This window comes from Pleurodeles waltl, chromosome 8, assembly GCF_031143425.1.
Source record: "Pleurodeles waltl isolate 20211129_DDA chromosome 8, aPleWal1.hap1.20221129, whole genome shotgun sequence".
NCBI classification, from domain to species: Eukaryota; Metazoa; Chordata; class Amphibia; order Caudata; family Salamandridae; genus Pleurodeles; species Pleurodeles waltl.
Genome location: NC_090447.1, coordinates 511,117,124 through 511,143,536, shown reverse-complemented (window position 1 = coordinate 511,143,536; position 26,413 = coordinate 511,117,124). Strand labels below are relative to the sequence as shown.

The 26,413-nt window shown below is 47.1% G+C and overlaps 1 protein-coding gene across 3 annotated transcripts in view; it reads left to right on the top strand.

The window, feature by feature from the left end:
- Positions 1–26,413, top strand: part of LOC138250083 (E3 SUMO-protein ligase RanBP2-like) — a 580,259-nt gene that overhangs the window by 141,940 nt on the left and 411,906 nt on the right. For all 3 annotated transcript variants that reach the window (XM_069204483.1, XM_069204484.1, XM_069204485.1), the window contains exon 12: positions 23,830–23,953. In XM_069204483.1, coding sequence (XP_069060584.1) covers positions 23,830–23,953 — 124 coding nt within the window. The remainder of the gene's footprint in view (positions 1–23,829; positions 23,954–26,413) is intronic.

Genomic DNA, 26,413 nt, shown 5'->3' with positions numbered 1-26,413 from the left:
GGTTAAGAGTAGAGTGGCAAAGAGTAGAGTGCAGCGACATAGAGTAGATTGTTTCCCAGTAGAGTGAAGTAGTGCAGGGTAGAGTGCAGCTGCATAAAGCGTAATGGTGTAGAGTAAAATGAAGTTGTGTTCAGTGGTGCAGAGTAAATTAGAGAGGCATAGAGTGTATTGGTGTAGAGTGCAGTGGCATAGAGGTCAGTGTTGCAGAGTGCTGTAGAGTACAGCGGCGCAGAGTGGAGTTGTGCAGAGTAATTGGTGTGGCCTAGATTGGAGTGCTGTAGATTGCATGGCGAAAAAGTGGGGTGGTGTAGTGTGAAGTGGCAGAGCAGAGTGGTGCAGAGTAGAATGTAGTGGAGTGGCGTAGAGTAAAGTACTCATGGTATAGTAGCACACTGCCATTACAGGCAACATATTTTCAATTAAAATAACCATTGCATTTGCACACGCATATTGTTTTACTAATAAAGCTATACAGTGCACAAATGAAAATGTTTTGATCAGTTGAAAGTAATGGTAATTTTATTGTTTTGTTAATAAAAAACCATAACAAAACAATGTTTAAAAGGGCAAACTTAAAAAAAAAGGTTAGTGATGATGTATTAGCCGCACATCCTATGAGTGTCTAACAGTAGTTAGGAGCAATTCCAAATGTTGCTTCATCGAACGTATTAGAAGGTGGCGCGGTATGGTTGCCAATGCCCCACTACTCCAAGGGATAAAGATGTACTAAACACTGCACTTATACTACAGTAAACAGAGAATGGAACCACAGCACTCAAAAGTAATTCTAATGCAATGTAATGAATATAGAGATTCCAATCCCACCCAGCTCTCTATTATCCGATGAGTTCCATATTCTTCTTTGTACTTCTCTCACAATCAAGAAGACATCAACAGTTTCAATCAGGAAAAACAGTTTTCATAAGTCAAGTAGCACTTCAACAGCCAACACATGTTTCGTCACAACATGTGACTTTATCAAGGCTGCAAAGTACAGAATATGCATAAGGTATAAATGGGACTGTGTAAGATCATAAAACACAACATCCAATCATCATCCTATTGTTTTAGAGTGGGTAGGTAGGTAAGAACCAAGGACCTATAGGCTCATCCAAATGGTTCTCCCAAAAGCGGGTGTGTATAGTAACAATACATAACACCGAATGTAGTGTGAACACTGTAGTGATGTATAGAACAAACAACCAAAGATCGAAAGTTGTGCGAGTCCTCAGTGAGTTGATAAGTGTGCAAAAGTGAAGCAAACAACAAAGACTATCAAAGAAGCACCAGTGTGAGGAGAAATAAGTTTAAACAAGTACCTAATCAAGCCAGAACCTACCAGCAAGTGAGAATAAAGTAACGGCAGACTGCTAGTGCAGTCATTCCAATAAGAAACCATTGTAATAAAGAATGATAAGCTATATCCTTATGTCAGTCAGAACAATCAGATACTAGTCAGAACTGAGGAACGGGCGAAAAGGACAAAGAATACCTGTTCACATGAGAAAAGACCCAGAGAGTTGTGTCCGTGTGGCACAGTAATCAAACTTCTCTTCAACCAAAAGCAAGAATTCCAGACTAGTCTGTAATACAAGGTAATCATGCATAATGAACATAGTATCAACTAAAAGACCATGATACCACGCCCTGATCCTATAATTACAAGATCGACCGATCATAACAGAGTATGAAGCTATAACATGTTTGAATGCTCATGTAAATGAGGGAGCAGACTGCATGCTTATTATAAAATTACTGATGTACATTATACCAGTGAGTACCATAAGAATAGAAAAAACGGCCATAAAAATAGAAAAAAAAAGGCTGGAGAGGTCAGGCTGGATTAAGGTCTTTTATCAGGAGCTCCAGAAGTCTTGTATTCAAAATATCAGTCCATGTCTGGGAGTTCATTGGGTCAGCAAGGTAGGGTTTGGGTCTCCCTACCAGATAGGAAGAATTTAATGGAAGAACAATATCAGAGGCGTTCAGTGAGGCAGTGTCTTGCTGAAAAGAAATTAAAAGGCACTGTTGATCGAGTTCCCCTTTCCATGCCGGGGAAGGGATAGATGTCGATACCTGGGCTGAGTCAACAATTTGGAATATCTTAATGGCCTTCTGTAGTAGGTCGGGGCATGGATTTCCTGGACTTTGGAAAGTATCATTTAGACGGGCCTTTAGTGAGTTCTCGGGGGCCTTCAGTACTCTCAGGTATACTTCAGGATTTCCTCCTCACAGGTTAGCCCTTGCCACGACAGACCAAATTCTAAGCGAATTCCAGATCTCCGTAGTGCCTCGGAAGGTGGAACATCATGTTGTAGCCCAGTGACTCTACTTTTTCCAGTATTGGTGAGCAAGCCATAGGGAAGACCATTTTGCCCGTAGCATAAAGCGGGGAGGAGAGTGGCATTGATGACCTTGATGTTGCACAGAGAATCTTTAGGCTCTTACTGAGACAAGCTAAGCCAGTCATTATCACAATGGCTTTCTTCTTAATGGTGGCTACTTATGCATCTGACTTGGCAGATTCTGATAGTCAAACCCCCAGGTAATTGTATTGTGCTGCAGATTTAATTGTCAGCAGCCCCAGACTCCAGGAATGAAATGTATTCTTCCTATAGGACTCAAAAATGACCACCTTCGTCTTATCCTCATTTACAGTTAGGTAGTTCTTGGTGTTAAATTCGTGGAGGCTGCTCAAAGCACATTGCAATCTGCATCTGGTGTGATCCATAATCGCACTATCATCTGCATACTGGAGGATGTGTACAGGCGACTGGCCAGACGAGACGGGCGAAGCAATGGTTCGCCAGGGCCTTACCCAAGTCTGCAGTATACAGGTTGAAGAGCAAGGGAGCAAGAACGCATATTTGCTTCAGACCTCATTGGGTTGGAATTTTCTTGGTGATGGTAAATGGTTCAGTTTTTACTGGTACCCATGTTTCAGAGTAGAGCGAGATGATATCTTGGCGAAGATTTGCTTGGATCCCCTATGACGCTAGCTTCCTCCATAGAGTGGGGCACTCAAATTTGTCAAAAGCTGCACTATAATCTATCAAGCAGCAGAAAAGTGGCAAATGCTTACGGGAAGCAGCCTGCTGGGCAAGCAAGGACAGGGAAACTGCGTTGTCAGTGGTTGAAGCTGAAGCTCGAAACCCCGTCTGGAAGAAAGATAAGATCTCATTAACGATTGCCCAGTCCTCCAACTGCTGCAAAAGAAGTTGTGCGTAAGCTTTGGCCTTGAGGTCTAGTAAGGCAATCAGATGAAAATTTGCTGGTTTTGTAGGATCCCCTTTATTAAATCTCAGGCACAAGATGGAGCCCCTCCATGCATCTGGAATACTTGCAGAAAGGAAGGACTGATTGAAGAGTGGGGTGGGAATCGTAGCCCACTCCTCTGGGGCACATTTGAAGGCCCCCACAGGGAGACTTTTTGGGCCTGGGTCCCCATCCTTTCTCATTACCTTGATGGTCTCAATCACCTGCCCCGAAGAAGTAAAAACCGGCTGCTTGATTGTGGTCTGATTAACATCCTTGTGGAATTCCGTAGTCGCAGATCAAACTGTGTGCGCTGAATACAATGCAGTAGTGTGTGTAGCCCAGACACTCTCCAGAACTTTGTTACTTCTGCCTGCAAAGGGAGAGTTCAACTTATTTACAAAGAACCAGAACTGTGCTAGGCTTCTTTCCTGGAGCAGCCTGTGGATCTTCAGCCAATGTTTATCTTCTATAGCCTTGTTGAAATCCCAGTGAAGCTTTTTTTTTCTTCTTTTTTTCCCCCCTCCTGATTACCAGCTTGGCCGATTCAGGTGTGGGATTTGCCCTGTGTTGTCTCAAAATAGATTTTAGTTTTCTGCATGAATGGACAATGGATCTGGTAAAATGTGAATTGCTCCCACGTGAGATGCCCTGAAATGGTTATGTGAGTGTTCCCTGTCAGGTTGCAGCTTTGCCATCAGGTCCAATAAAAGACTGCTCCAACCCGGCCCAATTGCCACCTCAGCAAGATTGAGGGTGGCAAGTGTTTTTTGTTGCCAGCTTATTACCTTTAGGTTCTCCGTTGGATTCCATTTAATCCACCTAACTAGCTTGAATTCTTCAGTCTGAGATGAGGACTCCACTGCTAAATGCTGGGCTGCTGGGGCAATTCCAAGATTCAGGGATATAGTCACTGGGTTATAATCACTTTCGTCCCTGCTGCTGATCTAAAAACTGAGGACACGGTTTAATAGCTGTTCCGACAAGAAGATGTAATCAATTGTTGACACCCGGGAGGTAGATGTCAGGATTTCGGTGTTTAGTTGCCAGCTAGGCAGAGAAGTTTGAATGCGGAGAGGAAATCATTCATTATCTCATGATCTATGCCTCTTCCCAAATTTGTAGGGCTGTGCCCCAGACCCTTGATATTAATATCCCCCAGCAGCACTGTTTCATAAGAGGAATAATTGAGCAGCAGGGACTCCAAAAAGTTGCGAAGGTCAGTATATACGGTTTTATGTGATATCTGAGGATTGTTATAGCTGTTTACCAGAAGTAAAGGTATCTTTGTGTGTTGAAAATGTAGTCCATGGATAAGTGCTCCTTGCACAACAGGATGAGAATGAGTTGGACTTACAGTAATCTTAGCTTTATGCCTAACATAGATGGAAAGGCCACCAGAAGGGCAGCCAAAATGGTTTCCCTGCCATGCTGGCTTAAAAAGCTCATGATAACCAAGTATCAGCATAGGGACTAATGCCCATGTTTCCTGCAGTCAGATTATATTGCTGTAGCTTAAGGTAGCCATGGCAGATTTACTTTTCAGTATGGAACTTAAACCAGCTTAATTCCACAAACAAATTGTAAGCCTGTGTGTCGGCATAGACTTCTGGGGCATGGGCAGTCAGATCTAAGTTGGCTAGTAATAATCCCATCGATCAGAACATGTCTGATTGCTGAAGGTGCCCCATCAGTCGCTACTGTTATTTCCTACCACGTGGCTTACTTTTCTTGCACTATGGGACAGTGACATTTCAAGAGAATTCATGGCTTTCATTGCTTGTGGAAGCCAGTCATGAGTTTGCCCCCCCAATGCACACTTCAAGACACTTGGTTGGAATTTAGGAGAATTGGGGGGCAAAAGCACATATGGATATTTTCTGACAGGTTAATACCCCAGTGCTTAAAGGTTTTGGCTTCACCTATGATAGCATCCAGTATGGCCGGGTTGCAGCATATTGTGATTGTGACATCTGATGAGCCTCTGTCCAGAATGTGGGCAAGCTTTACCGCGATTAAATTGACCGTGGTTAGGTGCTTCAAATTAGAGATATGTTGGAACAGGCGCATCAGGTTGCCCCTGTTTAATATGTCATGTACCCTTTTAGGAGTATATAATGGGATAATAGCCAATTCTGGTGGGACCGATAGTGCTTCAATCATGTCCTGAGACTGGAAATGGACATTGTCAGGGACCCAGCCTCAGTTAGAATCTCACACCTCACATCGGTATAACGGAGTGCAGCTCTTACAGGACCCAAGACCCAATGAATGGGGTCCTGCAATGCCCTTTCTCTCTTGAGATAGCAGCTGACTGATTAACATCCTTGCTTGCCACTCGTGTCCGATGGTTTGAAGTTGAAGGGGAGTGGGGAGTTGCACTGTTGAAAGCCATTTTCAAAGTCCCACCAGTTTCTGGAATCACAGTGGTCTCCCAGGCCTGTTCTGTTATGCAGTTCATCTCCAGGTGTGATGGATCCATCCCTACCGGCCGGTGCTGACTGGGCCAGAGGTGGTGATCTGACTGTCCTTCGGAAATGATCCAATGCGTTGTCAGCTTTGTGGTCTTTATATTGTCCAAAACATATTTTTGGGCTGATTATGGTGGGGGAGCTTGCTGGGCTGAGCAAGGTGGGGGGAGGCCTGGGGGGCTGGCTTCCTGGGCACCTGATATGAAGGCTGCTTCCTGGAGCCTCTCCCCCATGCAGTGATGGATTTAGCTGGGGTCGACCGATCAGCTCTTTTCTAACCAGATCAGCTGTCAAATCGAGTGAGCTCACTGCAATATATAATGAGGCTATCTCTATGTCCTTAATTGAACTGCTGAAGAAGGCAAGTTGACTACTGCATTTTTTAGGAGCAATCGCATTTTCAGCCCCATAGATTGGCACGCAAGAGACCCAAGGTCCTGATTCTAAAGGCATTAGGGCCTGAGCTTGACCGTGCCCGATAGGGGCCATATTTACCTTCTGTTTGGACATTGTGCCTGCCCTTCTGAGAGATTACCCTTTTGGGGTACCTTCCTTTGGGGACGTTTAAGAGATGATATTCGCCAGCCTTTATTGTGGGCTCCTGAGGGGAGCAGGGCTTGGCACCTTTGCAAGATTTTAGGCCAAAGTAAAAATTGGAAAAAAAAAAACTTTAGTTTTAAAGTATTTGTTTCCAACAATTTTCAGAAATAACAAAACATTTACTTTATTTCTGCGTTTATAATTCTGATATATTCTGAAATACGTACAGTTTAAGTGTTGTTGTATGCTACAAGTAACTCTTTTGTACCAATATCCAGCAAGATTATCAAATAAATCACTTGCTTTGAACTTAGACCAAGAAAGTAAACAAGTGCCATTTGAAGACTGTACCTGGCATTTGACCTAGGTCTTTGAATGCACTGTAAATGTAATGAGTTAAGAACAAGATGTACAGCCTTTTTTTTTTTTTAGAGAAACGGAGAGCTCCGAAGGATTCTATGAATAAGGTTTTGGCAAGGGAAAGACCAAACTCAACTGGCCAGTCTAAAACAAATGAAGCCAGCAAATGGAAAGCAAGAAAATTTAATTTATAAACCACAGAGCCAATGGCAAGCAGTGAGCAGAATGCATTCCTGTGTCAACTTTCTGAATGTCCCCATGATGCCTTTAGCAAACTAGACAGCTCTGCTGTCTGGTAGGCTGCTACCTAAAAAGGGATGTTTGGTATCAGATATCTTGTTTTAATTAACCCTCACTGATTCCAGTTCAAATGTATTAATACATACACCCAGAGGGCATCTTAGAGGAGCCCCCTGATAACCTACTAACTGCTGGTGGGCTAACTGACCAGTTCTAGCCAGCATGCCTCCAAAAGACTGGTTTCTGACCTCTAAGGGTGAGAGCCTTTGCTCTCTGGATATCAGGGACAAAAACTTCTGCTATGGGATGGGTGTTACACCCCTTCCAACAGGATGGTCTGTAAATCTGCATTGCGAGGCAGGCAGATTCAAAGGAGCCCACTACGTCTGGTATGCAGATCTGGCTTTCTTCAGACGGAGATGCCGACTCCCCTGCCCCAACGCTCATTTGGCACCTGGACAGGTGGGAAAATTAGCTAATCAGAATGCATGTTGCGCTTGCATGCTGAACACACCTCTAGGGTGACCAGCCTAATGTGAACACAGCCTTAGAATTTCTGCCATCTTGTGTGTGTGTGTTGGAATTAGGAATTCTGGAACAGGGTGATGATTACTCCACAATGAAAGTGGTCATCTAGGGAGTATAGTGACCTCAAGGTTAAGGAGCCCATTGGCTACTAATCTTCACTCCCCTTAATGCCCCCTAAGTTGAGTTTTTTTGGGGGGCCCCTGATACCAAACAGATTTTTGCTGGATGCAAAAGGAGGAGAGGACAGAGAAGTATGCTGACTCGAGAAGTGAGGCGCACAACTGACCTGGCACCAACCCTACCATTCTGTCTGCTGCACCCGACCCTTGTGAAGCAACTGACCTGTCCTGTGGCTGCAGCTTCCAGGAAACTGGGAGAGCTGCAAGTGCTTTGCAAATTGCCAAGAACTCCCTTGGAGCAGAGGAGCTGCTTCCTGCATCTGCAAGCACAGCTCGTGAAGTTTGGTATTCTGCCCCGTTGGCCATCTGACTCTTCGAGAGTGCAACAAGCCAGGAGAAGGGTGTTTGGAGCCCAGCCCTGCCACTTCACGGAGGTCCAGACATGCTGACCCCACCCAGAAGCTTCCTGCACCTTTATGTGGGGTACTGGACTCCTTACAGCAACCAAGGCTTGTTGGTAGTCCCCCATAACTCCCGCACCCCAACAGAACCAAAGCAGCTCTTCTGCCGAGGGACATCAAGATCCATGAGGTCATTCAGGAGAGTGGCCCCATTGTCCTGTTTCCCCTTTTAGCCAGGTCACGTGACCCAGAGCGAGTCTCTGACCACTGCGACCTGATGCCTCATTGCACCTTTGCACCTGAGCACCACAGCTCAAATCCAAGGGAGTCGGCGTTGCCCACGAGGTCCTTAAACCCTCTGGAGCTGAGCCCATCTGTAAAGAAATGGCTCCCTGTTGCAGTTACCCCCCACTTTTTGCCTGATACTGATGCTGACTTGACTGGGAAGTGTGCTGGGACCCTGCTAACCAGGCCCCAGCACCAGTGTTCTTTCACCTAAAATGTACTTTTGATTCCACAATTGGCACACCCTGGCATCCAGATAAGTCCCTTGTAACTGGTACCTCTGGTACCAAGGGCCCTGATGCCAGGGAAGGTCTCTAAGGGCTACAGCATGTATTATGCCACCCTAGAGACCCCTCACTCAGCACAGACACACTGCTTACCAGCTTGTGTGTGCTAGTGAGAACAAAATGAGTAAGTCGACATGGCACTCCCCTCAGGGTGCCATGCCAGCCTCTCACTGCCTATGCAGTATAGATAAGACACCCCTCTAGCAGGCCTTACAGCCCTAAGGCAGGGTGCACTATACCATAGGTGAGGGTACCAGTGCATGAGCACTGCACCCCTACAGTGTCTAAGCCAAATCTTAGACATTGTAAGTGCAGGGTAGCCATAAGAGTATATGGTCTGGGAGTCTGTTTTACACGAACTCCACAGCACCATAATGGCTACACTGAAAACTGGGAAGTTTGGTATCAAACTTCTCAGCACAATAAATGCACACTGATGCCAGTGTCCATTTTATTGCAAAATACACCCCAGAGGGCACCTTAGAGGTGCCCCCTGAAACTTAACCGACTGTCTGTGTAGGCTGACTAGTTCCAGCAGCCTGCCACACTAGAGACATGTTGCTGGCCCCATGGGGAGAGTGCCTTTGTCACTCTGAGGCCAGTAACAAAGCCTGCACTGGGTGGAGATGCTCACACCTCCCCCAGGCAGGAGCTGTAACACCTGGCGGTGAGCCTCAAAGGCTCACCCCTTTGTCACAGCACCGCAGGACACTCCAGCTAGTGGAGTTGCCCGCCCCCTCCGGCCCCGGCCCCCACTTTTGGCGGCAAGGCCGGAGAAAATAATGAGAATAACAAGGAGGAGTCACTGGCCAGTCAGGACAGCCCCTAAGGTGTCCTGAGCTGAGGTGACTCTAACTTTTAGAAATCCTCCATCTTGCAGATGGAGGATTCCCCCAATAGGGTTAGGATTGTGACCCCCTCCCCTTGGGAGGAGGCACAAAGAGGGTGTACCCACCCTCAGGGCTAGTAGCCATTGGCTACTAACCCCCCAGACCTAAACACGCCCTTAAATTTAGTATTTAAGGGCTACCCTGAACCCTAGAAAATTAGATTCCTGCAACAACAAGAAGAAGGACTGCCTAGCTGAAAACCCCTGCAGAGGAAGACCAGAAGACAACAACTGCCTTGGCTCCAGAAACTCACCGGCCTGTCTCCTGCCTTCCAAAGAACTCTGCTCCAGCGACGCCTTCCAAAGGGACCAGCGACCTCTGAATCCTCTGAGGACTGCCCTGCTTCGACGACGACAAGAAACTCCCGAGGACAGCGGACCTGCTCCAAAAAGACTGCAACTTTATCCAAAGAAGCAGCTTTAAAGAACCCTGCAATCTCCCCGCAAGAAGCGTGAGACTTGCAACACTGCACCCGGCGATCCCGACTCGGCTGGTGGAGAACCAACACCTCGGGGAGGACCCCCGGACTACTCTACGACTGTGAGTACCAAAACCTGTCCCCCCTGAGTCCCCACAGCGCCGCCTGCAGAAGGAATCCCGAGGCTTCCCCTGACCGCGACTCTCTGAAACCTAAGTCCCGACGCCTGGAAAAGACCCTGCACCCGCAGCCCCCAGGACCTGAAGGACTGGACTTTCACTGCAGACGTGACCCCTAGGAGTCCCTCTCCCTTGCCCAAGTGGAGGTTTCCCCGAGGAGCCCCCCCTTGCCTGCCTGCAGCGCTGAAGAGATCCCTTGATCTCTCATTGACTTCCATTGCGAACCCGACGCTTGTTCTAACACTGCACCCGGCCGCCCCCGCGCCGCTGAGGGTGAAATTTCTGTGTGGGCTTGTGTCCCCCCCCGGTGCCCTACAAAACCCCCCTGGTCTGCCCTCCGAAGACGCGGGTACTTACCTGCTGGCAGACTGGAACCGGGGCACCCCCTTCTCTCCATTGAAGCCTATGCGTTTTGGGCACCACTTTGAACTCTGCACCTGACCGGCCCTGAGCTGCTGGTGTGGTAACTTTGGGGTTGCTCTGAACCCCCAACGGTGGGCTACCTTGGACCAAGAACTGAACCCTGTAAGTGTCTTACTTACCTGGTAAAACTAACAAAAACTTACCTCCCCCAGGAACTGTGAAAATTGCACTGTGTCCACTTTTAAAATAGCTATTTGTGAATAACTTGAAAAGTATACATGCAATTGAAATGATTCAAAGTTCCTAATGTACTTACCTGCAATACCTTTCAAACAAGATATTACATGTTAAATTTGAACCTGTGGTTCTTAAAATAAACTAAGAAAAGATATTTTTCTATACAAAACCTATTGGCTGGATTTGTCTCTGAGTGTGTGTACCTCATTTATTGTCTATGTGTATGTACAACAAATGCTTAACACTACTCCTTGGATAAGCCTACTGCTCGACCACACTACCACAAAATAGAGCATTAGTATTATCTATTTTTACCACTATTTTACCTCTAAGGGGAACCCTTGGACTCTGTGCATGCTATTCCTTACTTTGAAATAGCACATACAGAGCCAACTTCCTACATTGGTGGATCAGCGGTGGGGTACAAGACTTTGCATTTGCTGGACTACTCAGCCAATACCTGATCACACAACAAATTCCAAAAATTGTCATTAGAAATTGTTTTTGCAATTTGAACTATTTTTCTAAATTCTTAAAAGACCTGCTAGGGCCTTGTGTTAGATCCTGTTTAGCATTTCTTTTAGAGTTTAAAAGTTTGTTAAAAGTTTGAATTAGATTCTAGAACCAGTTTTAGTTTCTTAAAAAGTATTCCAACTTTTAGAAGCATAATGTCTAGTGCAGAGATAAATGTGGTGGAACTCGACACCACACCTTACCTCCATCTTAAGATGAGGGAGCTAAGGTCACTCTGTAAAATAAAGAAAATAGTAATGGGCCCCAGACCTTCCAAACTACAGCTCCAGGAGCTGTTGGCAGAGTTTGAAAAGGCCAACCCCTCTGAGGATGGCAACACAGAGGATGAAGATAGTGACTTGGAGGAAAATTCCCCCCTACCAGTCCTATTTAGGGAGAACAGGGCCTCTCAAGCCCTGACTCCACAAATAATAGTCAGAGATGCTGGTTCCCTCACAGGAGGGGCCAACAACTCTGAAATCACTGAGGATAACTCCAGTGAAGAGGACATCCAGTTAGCCAGGATGGCCAAAAGATTGGCTTTGGAAAGACAGATCCTAGCCATAGAAAGGGAAAGACAAGAGATGGGCCTAGGACCCATCAATGGTGGCAGCAACATAAATAGGGTCAGAGATTCTCCTGACATGTTGAAAATCCCTAAAGGGATTGTAACTAAATATGAAGATGGTGATGACATCACCAAATGGTTCACAGCTTTTGAGAGGGTTTGTGTAACCAGAAAAGTGAACAAATCTCACTGGGGTGCTCTCCTTTGGGAAATGTTCACAGGAAAGTGTAGGGATAGACTCCTCACACTCTCTGGAAAAGATGCAGAATCTTATGACCTCATGAAGGGTACCCTGATTGAGGGCTTTGGATTCTCCACTGAGGAGTATAGAATTAGATTCAGGGGGGCTCAAAAATCCTCGAGCCAGACCTGGGTTGATTATGTTGACTACTCAGTGAAAACACTGGATGGTTGGGTAACTGGAAATTAAGTGTATGACTATGATGGGCTTTATAATTTGTTTATGAAAGAACACATTTTAAGTAACTGCTTCAATGAAAAGTTGCATCAGTATCTGTTAGACCTAGGTCCAATTTCTCCCCAAGAATTGGGAAAGAAGGCAGACCACTGGGTCAAGACTAGGGTAACCAAAACTTCCACTGGGGGTGACCAAAAGAAAGGGGTTACAAAGCCTCCCCAGGAGAAAGTGGGTGACACTAGAAACAAAGAAAAAGAGTCCCCTGTAGGCCCCCAAAAACCAGACCAGGTGGGTGGGCCCAGAGACCCAACCCAAAACAAAGGTGGGTACCAGGGTAAGAGCTGGGATGCCACTAAGGCATGGTGCCATAACTGTAAACAGACAGGGCACCACACCAAGGACACTTCTTGTCCCAAAAACAAACCCCCTAGCAAAATCCCAGGGGTAACCAGTGTAGCCATTGGAGATGACTCCTCAGATGAGGAGGTCTTCATAGCCTTCAACTGGAAAAAGGGCCCAACAGGTGAGTTGGAGATTCCAGAGGGAAGTAGACACTTCCACCACCTACTGGTGAATGGAATCCCAGCCACTGCCCTGAGAGACACTTGTGCCAGTCACACTATTGTGCATGACAGGCTGGTGTTCTCAAACCAGTACATCCCAGGTGAGACTGCCAGAGTAAGAGTTAGCCCAGACAGGGTCACTTGTAGGCCAGTGGCTTTTGTGCCCATAGAAGTGGGTGGGACTTTTAGCTGGAGAAGGGTGGTAGTCAGTACAGACCTCCCCCTTGATTGTCTCCTTGGAAATGACTACCCAAAGGTTAGTCAGAGCCCAAGAGAGGAACTGGTCCAGTGCTAGTCCTCTCCCAAGGATTCTGGAGTGCCTACCTCTGCAGTAAATGCAAGTAGGCCCCAGAAGAAAAAGAAAAGGAAACAGAGTAGGAAAGGTGGACAACCTTTAGCCAAGGTTCCAGCAAGCCAAGGAGATTCTGCTCCAGTAGGGGAGAACTCCAAAAGTGGCTCTGATAAAGTCCAACCTGACCCACAAGAAGTCCTGGCTAGTCAGGCAACTGTTAAGCCTGAGTGGGTGGCTCCTCAGCTAACAGAAGAAAGAGTGGAAGAAGAGTGTTTACTCCAAGATGTGGTAACCCCCCACTCTAATACAGCAGACAGGCACCCTGAACCCAAAGAAGCCTGTAACTTAGCCCCTTCCATTGTAGGAAAAGAGCTAAAGGTGTGGTTCTGGGCACTGACAGCGGTCAGTGGCCTCTGCTGGGTGTTAGCCTTTATGGCTGCACTATCCTTGGCATGGTGGTCTGACCCCATGCCAAATAGCAAGTTAGGCCCCCTGACCCTGTTGGTCATGGTGGGGTTACTCCAGCTCTGGGTAACCTCGTTGGGTAAGCTAGGGGTGACCCTGGCTAAGATAAGATTAGCAGAGGTGGATACCTCTAACCCCAAAATAGAGAGAATGGGTGAAGACATAAAAAGCACAGACAAGAGGCAGTTCAGACTAGGTCCTATCACTGTGGAAGTGGGTCAGTTCCCCAGAGGGAATGACCTGAACAGGAGGATGTAAGGCAGAGTAGGCCCTGCAACAAACCAGCCTATTTCCTCTACTCTTCCTCGCCTGACAGACTAGGAAGACTCTCCCAGCTTTGGCTGAGTCTCCTGGCCTGTGGGCTGGGGGGGGGCTTGTGTAAAGAAATGGCTCCCTGTTGCAGTTACCCCCCACTTTTTGCCTGATACTGATGCTGACTTGACTGGGACGTGTGCTGGGACCCTGCTAACCAGGCCCCAGCACCAGTGTTCTTTCACCTAAAATGTACTTTTGATTCCACAATTGGCACACCCTGGCATCCAGATAAGTCCCTTGTAACTGGTACCTCTGGTACCAATGGCCCTGATGCCAGGGAAGGTCTCTAAGGGCTACAGCATGTATTATGCCACCCTAGAGACCCCTCACTCAGCACAGACACACTGCTTACCAGCTTGTGTGTGCTAGTGAGAACAAAATGAGTAAGTCGACATGGCACTCCCCTCAGGGTGCCATGCCAGCCTCTCACTGCCTATGCAGTATAGATAAGACACCCCTCTAGCAGGCCTTACAGCCCTAAGGCAGGGTGCACTATACCATAGGTGAGGGTACCAGTGCATGAGCACTGCACCCCTACAGTGTCTAAGCCAAATCTTAGACATTGTAAGTGCAGGGTAGCCATAAGAGTATATGGTCTGGGAGTCTGTTTTACACGAACTCCACAGCACCATAATGGCTACACTGAAAACTGGGAAGTTTGGTATCAAACTTCTCAGCACAATAAATGCACACTGATGCCAGTGTCCATTTTATTGCAAAATACACCCCAGAGGGCACCTTAGAGGTGCCCCCTGAAACTTAACCGACTGTCTGTGTAGGCTGACTAGTTCCAGCAGCCTGCCACACTAGAGACATGTTGCTGGCCCCATGGGGAGAGTGCCTTTGTCACTCTGAGGCCAGTAACAAAGCCTGCACTGGGTGGAGATGCTCACACCTCCCCCAGGCAGGAGCTGTAACACCTGGCGGTGAGCCTCAAAGGCTCACCCCTTTGTCACAGCACCGCAGGACACTCCAGCTAGTGGAGTTGCCCGCCCCCTCCGGCCCCCACTTTTGGCGGCAAGGCCGGAGAAAATAATGAGAATAACAAGTAGGAGTCACTGGCCAGTCAGGACAGCTCCTAAGGTGTCCTGAGCTGAGGTGACTCTAACTTTTAGAAATCCTCCATCTTGCAGATGGAGGATTCCCCCAATAGGGTTAGGATTGTGACCCCCTCCCCTTGGGAGGAGGCACAAAGAGGGTGTACCCACCCTCAGGGCTAGTAGCCATTGGCTACTAACCCCCCAGACCTAAACACGCCCTTAAATTTAGTATTTAAGGGCTACCCTGAACCCTAGAAAATTAGATTCCTGCAACAACAAGAAGGACTGCCTAGCTGAAAACCCCTGCAGAGGAAGACCAGAAGACAACAACTGCCTTGGCTCCAGAAACTCACCGGCCTGTCTCCTGCCTTCCAAAGAACTCTGCTCCAGCGACGCCTTCCAAAGGGACCAGCGACCTCTGAATCCTCTGAGGACTGCCCTGCTTCGACGACGACAAGAAACTCCCGAGGACAGCGGACCTGCTCCAAAAAGACTGCAACTTTATCCAAAGAAGCAGCTTTAAAGAACCCTGCAATCTCCCCGCAAGAAGCGTGAGACTTGCAACACTGCACCCGGCGACCCCGACTCGGCTGGTGGAGAACCAACACCTCGGGGAGGACCCCCGGACTACTCTACGACTGTGAGTACCAAAACCTGTCCCCCCTGAGTCCCCACAGCGCCGCCTGCAGAGGGAATCCCGAGGCTTCCCCTGACCGCGACTCTCTGAAACCTAAGTCCCGACGCCTGGAAAAGACCCTGCACCCGCAGCCCCCAGGACCTGAAGGACTGGACTTTCACTGCAGACGTGACCCCCAGGAGTCCCTCTCCCTTGCCCAAGTGGAGGTTTCCCCGAGGAAGCCCCCCCTTGCCTGCCTGCAGCGCTGAAGAGATCCCTTGATCTCTCATTGACTTCCATTGCGAACCCGACGCTTGTTCTAACACTGCACCCGGCCGCCCCCGCGCCGCTGAGGGTGAAATTTCTGTGTGGGCTTGTGTCCCCCCCCGGTGCCCTACAAAACCCCCCTGGTCTGCCCTCCGAAGACGCGGGTACTTACCTGCTGGCAGACTGGAACCGGGGCACCCCCTTCTCTCCATTGAAGCCTATGCGTTTTGGGCACCACTTTGAACTCTGCACCTGACCGGCCCTGAGCTGCTGGTGTGGTAACTTTGGGGTTGCTCTGAACCCCCAACGGTGGGCTACCTTGGACCAAGAACTGAACCCTGTAAGTGTCTTACTTACCTGGTAAAACTAACAAAAACTTACCTCCCCCAGGAACTGTGAAAATTGCACTGTGTCCACTTTTAAAATAGCTATTTGTGAATAACTTGAAAAGTATACATGCAATTGAAATGATTCAAAGTTCCTAATGTACTTACCTGCAATACCTTTCAAACAAGATATTACATGTTAAATTTGAACCTGTGGTTCTTAAAATAAACTAAGAAAAGATATTTTTCTATACAAAACCTATTGGCTGGATTTGTCTCTGAGTGTGTGTACCTCATTTATTGTCTATGTGTATGTACAACAAATGCTTAACACTACTCCTTGGATAAGCCTACTGCTCGACCACACTACCACAAAATAGAGCATTAGTATTATCTATTTTTACCACTATTTTACCTCTAAGGGGAACCCTTGGACTCTGTGCATGCTATTCCTTACTTTGAAATAGCACATACAGAGCCAACTTCCTACATTGGTGGATCAGCGGTGGGGTACAAGACTTTGCATTTGCTGGACTACTCAGCCAATACCTGATCACACAACAAATTCCAAAAATTGTCATTAGAAATTGTTTTTGCAATTTGAACTATTTTTCTAAATTCTTAAAAGACCTGCTAGGGCCTTGTGTTAGATCCTGTTTAGCATTTCTTTTAGAGTTTAAAAGTTTGTTAAAAGTTTGAATTAGATTCTAGAACCAGTTTTAGTTTCTTAAAAAGTATTCCAACTTTTAGAAGCATAATGTCTAGTGCAGAGATAAATGTGGTGGAACTCGACACCACACCTTACCTCCATCTTAAGATGAGGGAGCTAAGGTCACTCTGTAAAATAAAGAAAATAGTAATGGGCCCCAGACCTTCCAAACTACAGCTCCAGGAGCTGTTGGCAGAGTTTGAAAAGGCCAACCCCTCTGAGGATGGCAACACAGAGGATGAAGATAGTGACTTGGAGGAAAATTCCCCCCTACCAGTCCTATTTAGGGAGAACAGGGCCTCTCAAGCCCTGACTCCACAAATAATAGTCAGAGATGCTGGTTCCCTCACAGGAGGGGCCAACAACTCTGAAATCACTGAGGATAACTCCAGTGAAGAGGACATCCAGTTAGCCAGGATGGCCAAAAGATTGGCTTTGGAAAGACAGATCCTAGCCATAGAAAGGGAAAGACAAGAGATGGGCCTAGGACCCATCAATGGTGGCAGCAACATAAATAGGGTCAGAGATTCTCCTGACATGTTGAAAATCCCTAAAGGGATTGTAACTAAATATGAAGATGGTGATGACATCACCAAATGGTTCACAGCTTTTGAGAGGGTTTGTGTAACCAGAAAAGTGAACAAATCTCACTGGGGTGCTCTCCTTTGGGAAATGTTCACAGGAAAGTGTAGGGATAGACTCCTCACACTCTCTGGAAAAGATGCAGAATCTTATGACCTCATGAAGGGTACCCTGATTGAGGGCTTTGGATTCTCCACTGAGGAGTATAGAATTAGATTCAGGGGGGCTCAAAAATCCTCGAGCCAGACCTGGGTTGATTATGTTGACTACTCAGTGAAAACACTGGATGGTTGGGTAACTGGAAATTAAGTGTATGACTATGATGGGCTTTATAATTTGTTTATGAAAGAACACATTTTAAGTAACTGCTTCAATGAAAAGTTGCATCAGTATCTGTTAGACCTAGGTCCAATTTCTCCCCAAGAATTGGGAAAGAAGGCAGACCACTGGGTCAAGACTAGGGTAACCAAAACTTCCACTGGGGGTGACCAAAAGAAAGGGGTTACAAAGCCTCCCCAGGAGAAAGTGGGTGACACTAGAAACAAAGAAAAAGAGTCCCCTGTAGGCCCCCAAAAACCAGACCAGGTGGGTGGGCCCAGAGACCCAACCCAAAACAAAGGTGGGTACCAGGGTAAGAGCTGGGATGCCACTAAGGCATGGTGCCATAACTGTAAACAGACAGGGCACCACACCAAGGACACTTCTTGTCCCAAAAACAAACCCCCTAGCAAAATCCCAGGGGTAACCAGTGTAGCCATTGGAGATGACTCCTCAGATGAGGAGGTCTTCATAGCCTTCAACTGGAAAAAGGGCCCAACAGGTGAGTTGGAGATTCCAGAGGGAAGTAGACACTTCCACCACCTACTGGTGAATGGAATCCCAGCCACTGCCCTGAGAGACACTTGTGCCAGTCACACTATTGTGCATGACAGGCTGGTGTTCTCAAACCAGTACATCCCAGGTGAGACTGCCAGAGTAAGAGTTAGCCCAGACAGGGTCACTTGTAGGCCAGTGGCTTTTGTGCCCATAGAAGTGGGTGGGACTTTTAGCTGGAGAAGGGTGGTAGTCAGTACAGACCTCCCCCTTGATTGTCTCCTTGGAAATGACTACCCAAAGGTTAGTCAGAGCCCAAGAGAGGAACTGGTCCAGTGCTAGTCCTCTCCCAAGGATTCTGGAGTGCCTACCTCTGCAGTAAATGCAAGTAGGCCCCAGAAGAAAAAGAAAAGGAAACAGAGTAGGAAAGGTGGACAACCTTTAGCCAAGGTTCCAGCAAGCCAAGGAGATTCTGCTCCAGTAGGGGAGAACTCCAAAAGTGGCTCTGATAAAGTCCAACCTGACCCACAAGAAGTCCTGGCTAGTCAGGCAACTGTTAAGCCTGAGTGGGTGGCTCCTCAGCTAACAGAAGAAAGAGTGGAAGAAGAGTGTTTACTCCAAGATGTGGTAACCCCCCACTCTAATACAGCAGACAGGCACCCTGAACCCAAAGAAGCCTGTAACTTAGCCCCTTCCATTGTAGGAAAAGAGCTAAAGGTGTGGTTCTGGGCACTGACAGCGGTCAGTGGCCTCTGCTGGGTGTTAGCCTTTATGGCTGCACTATCCTTGGCATGGTGGTCTGACCCCATGCCAAATAGCAAGTTAGGCCCCCTGACCCTGTTGGTCATGGTGGGGTTACTCCAGCTCTGGGTAACCTCGTTGGGTAAGCTAGGGGTGACCCTGGCTAAGATAAGATTAGCAGAGGTGGATACCTCTAACCCCAAAATAGAGAGAATGGGTGAAGACATAAAAAGCACAGACAAGAGGCAGTTCAGACTAGGTCCTATCACTGTGGAAGTGGGTCAGTTCCCCAGAGGGAATGACCTGAACAGGAGGATGTAAGGCAGAGTAGGCCCTGCAACAAACCAGCCTATTTCCTCTACTCTTCCTCGCCTGACAGACTAGGAAGACTCTCCCAGCTTTGGCTGAGTCTCCTGGCCTGTGGGCTGGGGGGGGGCTTGTGTAAAGAAATGGCTCCCTGTTGCAGTTACCCCCCACTTTTTGCCTGATACTGATGCTGACTTGACTGGGACGTGTGCTGGGACCCTGCTAACCAGGCCCCAGCACCAGTGTTCTTTCACCTAAAATGTACTTTTGATTCCACAATTGGCACACCCTGGCATCCAGATAAGTCCCTTGTAACTGGTACCTCTGGTACCAATGGCCCTGATGCCAGGGAAGGTCTCTAAGGGCTACAGCATGTATTATGCCACCCTAGAGACCCCTCACTCAGCACAGACACACTGCTTACCAGCTTGTGTGTGCTAGTGAGAACAAAATGAGTAAGTCGACATGGCACTCCCCTCAGGGTGCCATGCCAGCCTCTCACTGCCTATGCAGTATAGATAAGACACCCCTCTAGCAGGCCTTACAGCCCTAAGGCAGGGTGCACTATACCATAGGTGAGGGTACCAGTGCATGAGCACTGCACCCCTACAGTGTCTAAGCCAAATCTTAGACATTGTAAGTGCAGGGTAGCCATAAGAGTATATGGTCTGGGAGTCTGTTTTACACGAACTCCACAGCACCATAATGGCTACACTGAAAACTGGGAAGTTTGGTATCAAACTTCTCAGCACAATAAATGCACACTGATGCCAGTGTCCATTTTATTGCAAAATACACCCCAGAGGGCACCTTAGAGGTGCCCCCTGAAACTTAACCGACTGTCTGTGTAGGCTGACTAGTTCCAGCAGCCTGCCACACTAGAGACATGTTGCTGGCCCCATGGGGAGAGTGCCTTTGTCACTCTGAGGCCAGTAACAAAGCCTGCACTGGGTGGAGATGCTCACACCTCCCCCAGGCAGGAGCTGTAACACCTGGCGGTGAGCCTCAAAGGCTCACCCCTTTGTCACAGCACCGCAGGACACTCCAGCTAGTGGAGTTGCCCGCCCCCTCCGGCCCCCACTTTTGGCGGCAAGGCCGGAGAAAATAATGAGAATAACAAGTAGGAGTCACTGGCCAGTCAGGACAGCTCCTAAGGTGTCCTGAGCTGAGGTGACTCTAACTTTTAGAAATCCTCCATCTTGCAGATGGAGGATTCCCCCAATAGGGTTAGGATTGTGACCCCCTCCCCTTGGGAGGAGGCACAAAGAGGGTGTACCCACCCTCAGGGCTAGTAGCCATTGGCTACTAACCCCCCAGACCTAAACACGCCCTTAAATTTAGTATTTAAGGGCTACCCTGAACCCTAGAAAATTAGATTCCTGCAACAACAAGAAGGACTGCCTAGCTGAAAACCCCTGCAGAGGAAGACCAGAAGACAACAACTGCCTTGGCTCCAGAAACTCACCGGCCTGTCTCCTGCCTTCCAAAGAACTCTGCTCCAGCGACGCCTTCCAAAGGGACCAGCGACCTCTGAATCCTCTGAGGACTGCCCTGCTTCGACGACGACAAGAAACTCCCGAGGACAGCGGACCTGCTCCAAAAAGACTGCAACTTTATCCAAAGAAGCAGCTTTAAAGAACCCTGCAATCTCCCCGCAAGAAGCGTGAGACTTGCAACACTGCACCCGGCGACCCCGACTCGGCTGGTGGAGAACCAACACCTCGGGGAGGACCCCCGGACTACTCTACGACTGTGAGTACCAAAACCTGTCCCCCCTGAGTCCCCACAGCGCCGCCTGCAGAGGGAATCCCGAGGCTTCCCCTGACCGCGACTCTCTGAAACCTAAGTCCCGACGCCTGGAAAAGACCCTGCACCCGCAGCCCCCAGGACCTGAAGGACTGGACTTTCACTGCAGACGTGACCCCCAGGAGTCCCTCTCCCTTGCCCAAGTGGAGGTTTCCCCGAGGAAGCCCCCCCTTGCCTGCCTGCAGCGCTGAAGAGATCCCTTGATCTCTCATTGACTTCCATTGCGAACCCGACGCTTGTTCTAACACTGCACCCGGCCGCCCCCGCGCCGCTGAGGGTGAAATTTCTGTGTGGGCTTGTGTCCCCCCCCCGGTGCCCTACAAAACCCCCCTGGTCTGCCCTCCGAAGACGCGGGTACTTACCTGCTGGCAGACTGGAACCGGGGCACCCCCTTCTCTCCATTGAAGCCTATGCGTTTTGGGCACCACTTTGAACTCTGCACCTGACCGGCCCTGAGCTGCTGGTGTGGTAACTTTGGGGTTGCTCTGAACCCCCAACGGTGGGCTACCTTGGACCAAGAACTGAACCCTGTAAGTGTCTTACTTACCTGGTAAAACTAATAAAAACTTACCTCCCCCAGGAACTGTGAAAATTGCACTAAGTGTCCACTTTTAAAATAGCTATTTGTGAATAACTTGAAAAGTATACATGCAATTGAAATGATTCAAAGTTCCTAATGTACTTACCTGCAATACCTTTCAAACAAGATATTACATGTTAAATTTGAACCTGTGGTTCTTAAAATAAACTAAGAAAATATATTTTTCTATACAAAACCTATTGGCTGGATTTGTCTCTGCGTGTGTGTACCTCATTTATTGTCTATGTGTGTGTACAACAAATGCTTAACACTACTCATTGGATAAGCCTACTGCTCGACCACACTACCACAAAATAGAGCATTAGTATTATCTATTTTTACCACTATTTTACCTCTAAGGGGAACCCTTGGACTCTGTGCATGCTATTCCTTACTTTGAAATAGCACATACAGAGCCAACTTCCTACACCATCTCTGGGCTTGGTCAGACTTAAATTCCAGTCGCCTCCTGCAGCCTCTTTCTGAAGGCCCCTCTCCAATCGTGGGGCATGCAACCCCCCCCCCCCCCCTCCCCCCTCCCCCTTCAAACCTTTACCTTTGCCCTGGGGAGATGGTAGCCCTTGGGTTTCAGGGGACTGCCCTTCATTATATTATTTCAACCGCGAAGAGGTGGCGATTCCCGGGCTGCAGAGAGAAGTAGGGGGCACGCGGACACAGCCTTATTTGCAATAACTTACCCTGGGGAGGTGGTGGTCCCCAAGGACCGGGGGTCCACAATGGATCCCCTACATCATTTTCATTTAGCCCTGCGGAGGCAGTGGGGGTTGGGGTGTCCATGCCCTGCCCCTTATTATGGTACAGTTGCCCCAGGGAGGTGGCGGTCGCGGGGGGCTGCGCTGCCTCCCCGCATATAACAGACTGTCATGCAGCCCCCCTCCTGCCTTCTGATTTAAGCTTTATGGAGGTGGCTGGCCCAGGGCATAAATAAGCCCTGGAAGGCCCCCCCATGAGCCCCTCTCTCTCTCTCTCTTTTTTTTAATTTTTTTATATGCCCTTAGCTTCTGGCCCACCTGGGGATTTAGTAAAACAAGTGCGGCTGAATATATATTTTAAAAAAAATAAGTACTTTTGCCCTGGTTTGTGAAGGGGAGGTCCCCTCTAGGTCCCCAGCACCAGAGCCAAGCCAAGGGTTCAGGGCTTCCCTACCATGGCCCCTTTTCTTATTTTTTAAAAAGAATTTCAGGGACTCAGCTGAAGCAGAGTGTCAAGATGGCTGCCAACACTTACTTGTTGAAGTGTTGGCAGCCAATCTCAGGATGATTGAGAGGGTTTGCGGAGCCTTCGCATCCCTAAATATAAATTTTTTAATTTTCTTTAATATCTCAAACTACTGAACTTATTTACACCAAATAACGAAAAAGGGCACTTTCTGGACCAAGAGCTACCTTTCTGTCAAATTTGGTGTAATTCCATCCAGTGATTCTGGCTGTAGACCTGTTAAAAAAAAAAAAAATTAAAAAAAAAATGGGAATCAACATAGGGAAAAAAAAATTCTTACCCCCTGCTTGATGAATCAACCCAAACCTTTTGAGGCAGCAGCTGACCTGAGCATCGTATGTTTAGGTGAAATTTTGTGAAGGTTCATCATCTGGCACCAAAGATATTGACAAGTAAAAAAAAAAATGCTTTTTCTTTAGAAACTAGGTCATACCTATAACTACTGAGTGGCAATCACCACTATTTAATGTATGTATGTGTTATCTCTCTCTCTTTCTCTCTCTCTCTCTTTCTCTCTCTCTCTCTTTCTCTCTCTTTCTCTCTCTCTCTCTTTCTCTCTCTTTCTCGCTCTTTTTCCTCCAACTAATGAATTTGTGTAAATGGCTCCGAAGGAACCATTGTTTCCAAACCATCGTCAGTTTACAGTGATGATTCCATGGAAATATAGATCATAGGAGCTAAGACAGATTTGTAAAGGTTGTAATGGTTTGCCTGTGCTGAGTATTCTTCGATTGTCTGTACAATCCACCATCTTGGGCTGTAAGGTGGACTGATGTATTTCACTCGACGAAAAGTCTGAATTTTTATATATAAGGAAATCCTGTAACAAAGGGTGGTAGCACAATCCGTGCGGGGTGCTGGCATGCATGTTGCCAAGTCTCAGCGTTCATTTTTCTGGTTAATGTATTTTACTTATTTCATTGTGGTAATATGACCTTGCATTAAGTTTTATTTTTTAATTCTGTTGGTGTTATTGTGCAGTGTAAGTTCTAATAACATAATCAGCACTGAAAAATCACATGTGAATCTGTTTTTAAATGTAATAAGGCAGGCAGTGCTGACTGCAAATTGAATGTCTGCTTTCTGTCTCTTTTTAGGCCAGGGGAATCAGCAAAACTGAGGCTACTGTTTCAACATGAACTAATTACGTTGAGAGCACTGGAAAAGCATGGCCTGCAACCTGCTATCATCATACACTGGGCAAGAAATCTTCATAAAACGGTGTGTGTGCATGTCCTTTTTTTGGCTTTGCTATATCTTTGACACCGTTTGAGAAATCTCCATGAAATGTTCCTAAAAAAGTGTCCTTTCGTGTCCTGTACATGGAAAGATTCGGGTTGATCCATCAAGCGGGGGCCAAGAGAACGCGGGGTCCAAAAGATGTGTTTCCCGTGAAATTCCGATTAGGATTTTAGACACGACTCCAGCCCGAACTGCTGGATGGAATTTGACAGAAAGATAGCTCTTGGTCCAGAAAGGGCCCTCTTTGTTATTTAGTGTAAATTCCGTTCAGTACTTTTTGAGATATTAAAAAACAAAATGTGTATGTCGGGGTGGAGCCCAAGCACAGATCTAATGATGAGATCCAATTGGCTGTCAGCCCTTAAATCAGAAACTGTTGGCAGCCATCTTGGGACCAATATGCATGATAGGACCCATTGAAATGTATTTTAGCGATTGTCAGGTTTTGAGGGCACACAAAGGAGAATGTTTAAAGGGTGATAGCAGATTTTAGTTACAATATAAATCATTTGTTGCTAAGGTGATTTTACCCAATGAAAAAGCCTTCTGCTGGGGTTTCATGAATCATGTTAAAGAGAAAACTTTTTTCTCTTGATTTCCCCATATTGGTTATAGAAGGTGCTCTAGAAGCTAAAAAGAGAGCATATTTTTGGTATATTCACATTATCTTTCGCAGCCATACAAGAATAAAGTCTGACATTCTCAGTAAAACATACTTCCAACAGGAGAAGCCTGTCCGTTGATTCCCTTGTGTTCTACTGCAGCCTCCCAGAGTGTTCTAAAGAACAACTAGAGCACTAACAGTCTTGCGGCAAAAGTGTTGCACACATGAAGCCATTTTTATTAAATCAAACTGGTAAAACTTAAAAGATTTAATTTTGAAAGAAACTAAATGATGGATTTAATTTTGTCATAGAAATTATAATTAGTGCTGTAGAAAGATAAATTAGGACACGTTCTAAGTGAGATCTCGAATATCTTCCTCTTCTATTTCATTACATTCTGACATGTAGACTCAACACAAGAAACATTGTCGGTTAACTCCTGGGTGATCAGCAGCTTTACTACAGTGTTCAAATGAGCAACTAGAGTGCTGAGATTCTGAATTTATGACAAAACTGTAGCACCTCTGACTGGCAGCTTCATGGAATCGAAATGAAAAACTGAAAGCAGTAAATGAGGAGATTAGGTAGTTTCATAACAAATAAGTCTCCAAAAATGGCCACCAGTGATAAAACTGCCCAAATATCACCCAGATGCAGCCCGACTATAGCTCTGTGACAGAAGTGTGCAAAGCACTTTTTTTGTTATTTTGCAATTGTTTTTGTATATTGCAGACTTGACCCGAAGGTATTGGAGTGCTTTACATGAACATCAGTTACATTACACAAGAACACCCTCCTTTTTGGCTTTAGGCATAGGGAGATGAAATGATTTGCCCAGAATCACTGGATGACAAGCTGATGACCAAACTTGAACCTGGTTCCCCAGTTGTAAAGTCTGCAGCTCTGGCCATAGCGCCATATTCTCTCCCCTAAGTGTAACATATAATCAAGTGATCAACTGAATAAAAAACATCAAGATGGCAAATAATTTAAAAGTGCTTACCATGCAGGACAGGCAAGAGAGGCTGTAGCAATATAACAAACCACTAAAGGCAGAAGAAAGAGGCAGTGGTGGTACAACCATACATGCCAACAGACCCCATTCAGGCAGGAGACTCCCAATGTTCCTAAGCCCCAAAGGGCTTTATTTTATCTGTATCCTGCCTAATATCTACTGTTTTTCAATGTAAGTCAATAGGGAAAATCAATTCCTCAGGCTTCTTTTTTCAAAATCTCCCTCTTATTTTTCAAAATGTTGGTAAGTATGATACATTTGATCATTGAGGGCCAGAGGACTGGGGTAGGGACATGGACTCTGATAACAGAGGGCAGGAGGGAGATGGACAGGGACACCAAAAGGACCTTAGAGGGCAGGCGTAAGGGATTGCAGTAGCACAATACACCACACAGGGCAAGAGGGACGGCAGTGCAGCACAACCGTGGAAAACAATAGGGAGGGGATAGGGCCATGCAAGAGAGAATAGGGGGAAGAGGCAAGGGCAGCAAGAGGACTATATCGGACAGACAGGAGGGACAGTTGCAGCATAGCGGACCATGAAAACAGGAGGGAGTGGGAAGGGCATGACAACGGAGCAGACAAGAGGTAGGAAATAGTGGCCTTCACATGAAAAACAAAGGGCAGGGGGCAAGGGGGCAGGACTGGAGCAGCAAGCTTACCATGGAGGACAGGTGGGGTGGGCACTGGCAGCTTAACATACCATGGAGGGCAACAGTGAGACTATAATGGCATGCACACAGACAACAGAGGGAGGTGGGACGAGGAAAGGGGCAGCAAACTGACCACACAGGGCAGGTGTGAGGGCCTGTGTCAGCA